The sequence below is a fragment of the Mycetomoellerius zeteki genome, unplaced genomic scaffold (genome assembly GCF_001594055.1).
Source record: "Mycetomoellerius zeteki isolate Tzet28-1 unplaced genomic scaffold, Tzet1.0 scaffold64, whole genome shotgun sequence".
Lineage (NCBI taxonomy): Eukaryota > Metazoa > Arthropoda > Insecta > Hymenoptera > Formicidae > Mycetomoellerius > Mycetomoellerius zeteki.
The window spans coordinates 711,156-720,526 of record NW_017257654.1 but is presented as its reverse complement, the minus strand read 5'-3'; the positions used below and the strand labels follow the sequence as shown (position 1 = coordinate 720,526).

The window sequence follows — 9,371 nt, the reverse complement described above, 5'->3', positions numbered from 1 at the left end:
GCACATGATTCATGCCGTAGTACTTGTTCTTTTTTCCTTCTTTAAGCTTTTTCATCACCATGGGATATATAATTTTGATTTTCCTAAGAATCATCGTCAATTGAAGGTTAATTGTCCCGTCTTTAATAATATTCTAAGCTAGGATAAGTCGCGACGAAAATTCAAGTGCGATCGACCACGAGATGGATACCGAGCACGTACTGAAGAACGACATCGGTCATTATTTGAAATTGATAGTGTCGGGAGACAATGCAGCCGTTAATAACGGCTGGCTGATTCTGCAGAATCTGCAAGATCGTGAACTCGTTCAGCTAACCGATTGCGAGGATATCCTGAGGGATATCCTTCGGGGTAAGATAGCGAACGTGTCGGAGGTGCCGAAAATCATGGTCTGGATGTCGGGACACATCACGGAGAAACGTTTCAATATCAATCCCATTTCGAACGATGTCGCCCTGCTGCTACAGAACACGGACATCGACGATATGTCGCACCTGACTGAGCTTCTCAACACGTTGGCGGAGCACAGGGCATACTTGCCCCGATCGGCGAATCACACGAAACTCTGCGAAGCGATAGTCACAAGTCTGTCTTCCTTTCAAATGCCCTTGGAACCAAAAAAAATATCCGAGTTCTACGACAACACCACTAAAATCCAGCATTTTCTCAAGGGGCTGTGTTCAAACATAAAGAACGGCGAGCGTGACATTCTAATGTTTACTTGTCTCCAAACTTTGTACAATATCATATCTGACACAAACAGAAAGCAAGAGCCAGGCCCGGGACTCGCTACCATATTACAGCTTGTGGAAGCTTCCGTTATTCCACAGGCGGTAGACTGGATCCTATCTCAGTCCCATACTGATCATCAACTGATACAAGCCTTAAAAGTTCTGTGCAATTGGCTACCGAAATGGCTTGAAGATCGACTGAGCGTTTGGATTATGGAATTCATACGTGGTTTGGAGAAACAACAAAAGTATTCTACCCTTCTTGAACTTACAGAATCGTCGATAGATATACTAGTGTTAATGTGCAGCGTGTTGCTAGTACCAGTAATCCGTCAAAATGCTTCCAACATTATATTTTACATCTTAAAGAGGCAAAGCTCATTGTCCTTTGTTCAGAACGTAGTTAAAAGAATACCGACGTTGATAAAAGACCTGATGAAGGAAGATTCAGATTCCAGTAAAGAGTGCATACAGAATTTGGTCGACATCATGAAAGTCTACAGCAAGAGATTTTCTACTTGCATGCCATGTGGAAATACAGAGAACTATCCTTATCCCGTATTACCACGAATGCATGTTGTCAAAGAACTCTGCAGAGAGCCAGTGTGGATAGACGAGACAAAAGAGTTTGAACCAATCGTGGAACCAGAAAGGCCATTGTCTGGAAAAGTTGGGCTGTCCAACCTAGGAAATACTTGCTACATGAATAGTGTATTACAAGCCTTATTAATGACCAGACAATTCTGCCAAGAAGTATTGAATTATCGTCCTTTAAATGAATCGAGTAAAACGCCCTTGCTGGAGAGACTTCAAAATTTGTTTGCATTATTATTATATTCTAAGAGAATATGTTTGGCACCGACTGAGATATTACGAGCATCACGGCCGACATATTTTTTGCCTGGACAGCAACAGGACAGTTCAGAATTTCTCTGGTTAGTATATTGGTTTGATCGTATCATTTTTGCTCGAAATTATAATTAAAAAATTCTATTTGTTGCATCGATACATAAATACAAATTAATAATAAAAGAGAAGGGCTACGAACCATAAGAAAATAATACTTAAATTAAAGATATAATATAATTAAGAAATAAAACAAAAATACACAAATGGCGTTTTGAGCCTGATTGGGTCATTTTCAATGTTAGGAATATAAAGTGTTAAGTATATATATATTTAAAATATAAAACGATTTAAAACTGGATAAAACTAGATAAAATAAAAAAATATATATGTACAGATTTCTGATAGATGTATATTGGTCATTAGATGGCATCCTGACGTTATCAGCTGATGTTACGTCCAAAATGATGTAGCACGTGTAATTAGATGTCAATATAAAAAGCTCCTTGTTTGACAAAGGCATTGCGCTTAAAAATAATTGTTATAAAAATATTATAAGTATCAATTCAAGGTCTATAAGAAATGGAGAGACAATATGTACATTATTATAAGAGTATAAAAATCTGAGAACATAAATACAAATTAGATATTAGTAAAATTTATAAATAAAACAGTAAAATTTATATATATAATTTTCTCTCTTTCTATATATATAAATTTAACTAACTACTAGTAAAACTTTGTTTGTAGTCATCTTCTGGATGTTCTACACGAGCAAGAAAAATCTGCCAATTCAAACTGTGGAGGGAATGATAGCGCAGCAACTCTTAAATGTAAAATTGAGAAGCAGGAAGACGACGTAACATTGCCAATGGAATCAACAAAAAGTAGTATTAAACGTTGGACAACTGAAGAAGATCTAACAGAAGGCTTGGCTTTACAACGGAAAACACAATCATTAGCGGATTTTACACGAGGTAACTTTCGTTTATGTATGTTTGAATAAATTATAAACATGCTCCTGAAATCTCTCAATTTTACTATCTGTATTTACATCACAGTTAGGTGACATATTTGAATTGAATATTTTGAACGTTTTTGTAACAGGTGAAGAACTAGGACAACGGCTTAGCGATTCTCATTCGGATTCGACTGACAGCGGTATACAATCTGTAGGCGGTGAAGAAACAGGCACTTACACGTCTCTTGTACACAGAGTACTGGGCGGAGAGTGTCAGATCACTTATCAATGCGCACAATGTGACACTAGTTCTCGCAATACGGACAAATTTCGCGACTTGCAGTTGTGTTTTCCCGAAGAGATACAGGAGAACCAAGAAGTTTCCGTTCAAGATCTTATTAACTATTATCTCACGCCGGAGAAACTTACGGGGGAGAACAAGTATCGATGCGACAAGTGTACGAAATTATGCGACGCGCAGAGGATCATTACGATCTTACAAGCACCCGCGCATTTGATTTTAACGCTGAAACACTTCCGATATGATTTTGATTCTCGATTAAGGACAAAACTTCGGCATAAAGTAGTATATAATGATACTATACAGTTGCCAGTATCGGCGATACCATATACCATAGCCGAAACGTATCATTTGTATGCTGCTGTCGTGCATTCTGGATATAGTATGGATTATGGACACTATTTCACGTATGCTTGCGATTCCAAGCAGAATTGGTATAAATTTAACGACAGTTTTGTAACCCAAACCACGTTTGAGGACTTCAAGAGCTTGAAACCTCCTGATACACCCTATATATTGTTCTACGAAAAGTCGGGAGCTCATGATGGGATTTATGAAGACGACAAGCCCGAATTGTCGACTTTAAATAAACGTTTACAAGAATTAGTAGCGAATGACACTACAGATTATATAGAGGAGCTCAGACGTCGAGCGATAGCATCACAACGTAATCAACTTCCGACAAAACCTTTGAGACAGCATAATAATACCGATGATGATAATCCCCCACCCAGTAGTTGTCGCGGTGCAATCGACGTTCCGGCAAATCGCTTTCTTTATTGAAAGAGAGAATTTGTTACACGCGAATTGCGATAAATTTTGCCAATTGCAAACAACTTTGTATTTGTTCTAAGTATTTTATATATATATATATGTATACATTAAAAAATCACAACCACATCATATATAATCTGAGAAAGATGCGTTTTATGGTTCTATACCATATCGTATCGCTGTAGAAAATTTTATTAAGAATTGATATTAGATTTTACATCTTACATTTACCAAATGGAATATACATATATATCAATATACATGTACATCACTATTTTAACTCGACGACAGTTACATTGTTTGAAAAATAGTTATGGCCGCTTTGCAAAATAGTGCAGAGTGTAATAATAATCAGGACTTGAATCTGTGCAAAACGGATATGTACATAAAATGTAACGAATATATATGTGAGTGATAATTACACGAATGAACAAATAGGTTCATACATATATACGAAAGATGAAATACGTATTAAGCTATAAAATAAACGTGTTTTTATTTATGAGTTACTGATAATGTATTATAATGTGTTCAGCATCTTTTCAAACTAGTTTGGTTGTTTTTAAATTTATGCGCTATTAAGGAGAATTATATACTGGAATATCTCAAGTTTTATTTTTATTATCACACTTTTATAAAATTTTACAATAATTGTGTGAACGCGCGCGCGCGTGTGTGTGTCCTTGATTGATTTCAGCCGTTATTGAAATCCAATAATCTCGATCCCCCCCAACTCGCAATTTCGCGTAAAGGAACACTGTAGGATCGTTGCGTTTGGCTTAGCGCTGAGACACTATTGTATCTCCTGATGTATGAGTGTGTGTGTGAACACTAAATTATATTTCTTTATATATAACATTTCTCGTTTTACCTCTCAGCAAATATATTGAACATCTTCAAAGCACAATTATAATTTTATTACATGCAAAGTGAGTACACTGATTTTTTACATTATTTATATGATGTAATATTATATTTTTTTTTATGTAATATTATATTTTTCTTTATGTAATATTCGTCTTTATTTATTTAGTACATCTGAAAAAAGTTGTTCAGCAAGCATTTGAAGTACTATTTGTATAATGAAAAAAAAATTTCTGAGAATGTTGATCTTTTGTTTTCTTGAATATTCCTCGTTATTTGAATTATTTTGTTAGAAATTAGAAATCAAGGGTGAGCAAATAACAAGTGCCTCACTCTACTACAAAATATTACAAAATTCTATTGATAAAAATTTTTTAGTATGTACACTATCAATAGATATAGTAATTCTGACACTCTTTATGTCGGTAGAATTTTGTGAAAGTTTGTATATGAACATATAATAATCTGTATATGAATTCTGTATAAAAATAAATTACTCTCAATAATTAAGTAACACAAATTCTATAAAAATAAACTAGTTAACTATACATATACTATATAGAATATGTTGTGATGTCAATAAATAAAAATATCATGACATCGTTAACTTGAAAACCGATAACTTGAATGGATTTTATAATACTATGTCGTGAATTTTACATATTTATTAAAGAAAGTCATTCGCGGAGTGCTTGTGTGAGTTACCAGTGTTGTTATGAAAATATTAAGAAAAAAATGAGATACGATCATCGGCTGTGGTTCTTTGTACACGTGTTGTGTTATTACAAAACAGTATTTACTAAGTACAACACATATTACCTGATTTAATATTGTTGTAATTGTTACGTTGCAATCGCTTGTAAGCTTATTGAATGCACCTTATCGTAAAGAACGTAACTTATAAAATAAAATTAGTGTAATTAATAGCCATGTGTATATATATGTATAAGCATATACGTCTTTTTATTACAATATAACATATGCGATGTTTGTCTAAATGTGCCACAACGAGCTTTTATTTATCGACTCGACTTTCATCACTTACCCTTAAAGTTGTCAACTTTTGCTAATTTTTTTTTTTTTAATGAAGAGTGTTTTTAAAGTAACAATTGGACATATAATATTATACTTATACATGATGCGGTTATTTAAAAATTATGACAAAATAAAAGTTCTTCATGCTTCAGAATTACAAAGTTGGAAGAGAATATATTTGTTGTTATTATAAATAGTTTATATTTTAATTATAAGGATATTGCGCGATATTCCAAACTCTCCGTAAATCTGTGATAACTTTTTTACTGTCGAATTGATAATATTAATTTTTTAAACTCATTGAAACGGATACACGGATTGCTTAGTTTAATTTATAATTTAAAATATATATATAATATATACTGTAGAGCTTGTGTTAAGACTGCAATGCTTTAGTGAGTATAGTTAATGTAATATAACATTGGAATAATTAAATTTATGTTTGTAAAAGAGAAAATAAAGGTTCATTTATTGTCAGTGTCAACTAATATTAATATTGTATTAATATTAATACATATTAATTATTTAACACTTTAAAATATAATTCGCTGAAAGATTAATGTAAGCTTATATTAATTATAATAAATTTCTTAAAAATGTTACAAAGTAATTATATTGTTTTTGGCATTCTGTTGTTTGTTCTTCTTTAATCCATATATGTATATTTATAATTTCTTGATACAGATACGAGACATTCTGATATAATAATACGATAAAAGAAGTCAATAAAATAATATTATGCTTTTATTAATATTTTGCAATATATAATATACACTACCGATCAAAAGTTTAAGTTCACCTCTCGAAAGTACACAAACTCGAAGAAAAAATCGATAAAATTGAGGGAATTCTGGATAAAACACGATATCATTATATTTTACAACGTCATGCCTTTCCATTTGGAAAGAGAATAGTATAAGGTCATGGTTTTATTTTCCAGCAAGACAACGATTCTAAAGCACACGTCAAAATTGTGTAAGAAGTACATCGCGAAAAAAGAGAAGCAAAAAGAGTTGAAATATATGAACTGGCCCCCTCAGTCACTTGACCTGAACCTAATTGAGTTACTACTCAATTTTTATCAACTTTTTAGTATTGCATTTTCTTATTGGCAACTATTTTTACCAATATGAGAAAATACGATATTAAAAAATTCTGAAAAAATTCTTAGAACTATATAAGAAGAAAATAAACAATTTTTGTCTCTGGCAGTTTTTCTGTAAAGTTGATAGTATTTGAGAAAAAAATTATTGAAGACCAATATTCGCGGCAATTTTTAGTAATTAATATCTTGTTAACTATTACGAAAATTGCAAAATAGTAAAGGACTTTTCGACTCAGTTTAGTCCGCTCTATCTATACAAGAGCGCTTGGCAAAAAATTTCGGGACACTGTGTGTGTGTGTGTGTGTGTGTCAGAGTTGGGAACGTTATCTTAAAAAAATAACTAGCATTACCGTTATACACTCAAAAAAATGATCTTGCAGTTGTAGCGAAAATTATCTAGGTACGAAAAATTAGCTAAAATAGATAAACGATTAGCAAGCATTGCGATATTGCATATGTTTTGCACCTAATCGGTATAGATGTCAGAGACAGAATTTATATCTGAACAGCTTATGAAATGTAGAAAGAAAATTTGTCTGTGGCATCTATTCATGTTAAGACTAATCATACTTGTTATAAAGTTCGACTATAATACATATAAAAAATTAGCAAATGAATATATATGATATTTACACCTAATATACTTTGTGTAATGCACCTATTCGTTTAGCTCTTTTAAAAATTGTCATGGTGTCATGTGTGTGTGGCTCTGGCACACCAGCGCAATGCATGACGGGATTTGCGAACGGCAATTCTTGTGAGCGCATTCGCGAAAATACTACTTCAGAGTTCAGATATCGCCTATTGTGTCGGGCATAAATTTATAATCTTTTGTGCCAGGTATAAGTTTATAATTTTTTGTGCAGGCGCGGTGAACATGCTATATCCTGTCGCGAGGCGTAACGGCGTTCATTGCCATATTCTATGTGTACAGTGTACAATGCAGAAACCATATTGAAAGCAATACGTGTGCATCCGATTCAGTAGCTAAAAAAGTGTTTATGTGCTAAAAAGTGCGAAATAGTCTTTTGTTGTGTGTTGTGCAACGTTTCAAACAATGCTAAATAATATAATTATCGTCATGACGACTGAAGATTTATTAAGAACGTGGAATCTCGAGCAATATGCTTCAGCGTATTAGGCTACATGTAGCTACAGCTAATAAAGTTAGTTGTAACACCTAAATTATGTTGCCATATTATCTTGATGCTACAGTTATATATAATCGGCAGCTATATTTCTTATAAAGATAGTTCTAGCTACACTATCAAAACTCATATTGCAATATAGTAATTCATATTTGGTAATGAGATCTAAATTTTCTAGAAGAGATTGCTAGAATGATGCTGCTATAAATTCTATATGTGGCAGACAATATTTTAACAGATACAAAAAATAGCGATATTTTTGGTTGTAACACTTAGAAATCTAGCTTCATTAGCAAAATATTTTTTTGCTATAGCAAAAATCACACAACCGAAATTTCGGCCGAAATTTAATTATTGTTTCAATAAATTATGATATTTATGAAGAAAAAGTATATGATATATAGGCATGTCTATACATATGGCCTTTATATAACTTACTGTTCAAGCGTTACATAATTATTTTGTGATAAGCCTATATAATTTCAAATATCTATATTTAGCTAAATTTTTAAATATGTCAGCAAAACCGGTCTTTCCGTATATTATTTCAAAATTTTGAAATAATTTTCAATATTTGTGATAACGCGCAGATTATATATCAAGTTTACTTAATTTGTTTCCATGATGCTATATGTATAATTTATGATATTTTATTTGAGTTTCAGAAATAATGCGATTTTATTTTTATAAGTATTTGATTTTTAACGGGTAATCTATCTTATGAACAAGCTTATTAAATATTTTGATAATGTCATCGTTTTCCCAGATGTATAATCGAACATACAAAGCGAACTATTATCTGTCTTCTATGTGATATCTGTAAGGATATCTCGTGCTGATAAGCTGACTTTGTGGAATATATAATTAAAATGTACACTAAAAATTACGAGGAAATCCTTCGAAACGATGATAAACAATGTCATAATTCTACACGCAAAAAAATATTTTGCTGATGGAGCTAGATTTCTAGGTGTTACAACTAAAAAGTATCACTATTTTTCGTATCTGCTAAAATATGTCTGCCACATATAGAATTTATAGCAGCATCATTCTAGCAATCCCTTCTAGAAAATTTAGATCTCATTGCCAAATATGAATTACTCTATTGCAATATGAGTTTTGATAGTGTAGCTAGAACTATCTTTATAAGAAATATAGCTGCTGATTATAACTGTAGCATCAAGATAATATGGCAACATAATTTAGGTGTTACAACTAACTTTATTAGCTGTAGCTACATATAGCCTAATACGCTGAAGCGTATTGCTCGAGATTCTACGTTCTTAATAAATTGGTAAACCTTCGGATGAACTGCATATTCGAAATCATACAAACGACCACGTGTTTTTGATGTATTTTTGGCTCCTGAAAACGAATATGGCAGCAGAAATTGGCGCTCGGCCGTATCTTGGCCGCAATCTTGAAAAAACAGCTGAAAAACGACATTTTTTTAAGTTTCTTGTATTTATTTCGAAATATACGATCGTACAAAAAAATGTTTCAAACAAAAATTGTAGAGCATGAAATTCTCTATAAAAAAGATTCTACACATTTTTGTCCTAATCACAAAAGGAAGCCCGTAAAACAGCGATGAAAGTGACTAGT

General features: G+C 32.4%; 1 protein-coding gene across 1 annotated transcript; it reads left to right on the top strand.

Annotated features, from left to right (window-relative positions):
- On the top strand, positions 1–3,730 carry LOC108728813 (Deubiquitinating apoptotic inhibitor). The gene is made up of 3 exons (XM_018457601.1): positions 1–1,666; positions 2,328–2,554; positions 2,685–3,730. The coding sequence occupies exons 1-3, from the start codon at positions 183–185 to the stop codon at positions 3,620–3,622; spliced, it is 2,649 nt and encodes an 882-aa protein (XP_018313103.1). The 5' UTR covers positions 1–182; the 3' UTR covers positions 3,623–3,730.
- Positions 3,731–9,371: the final 5,641 nt, after the last annotated feature.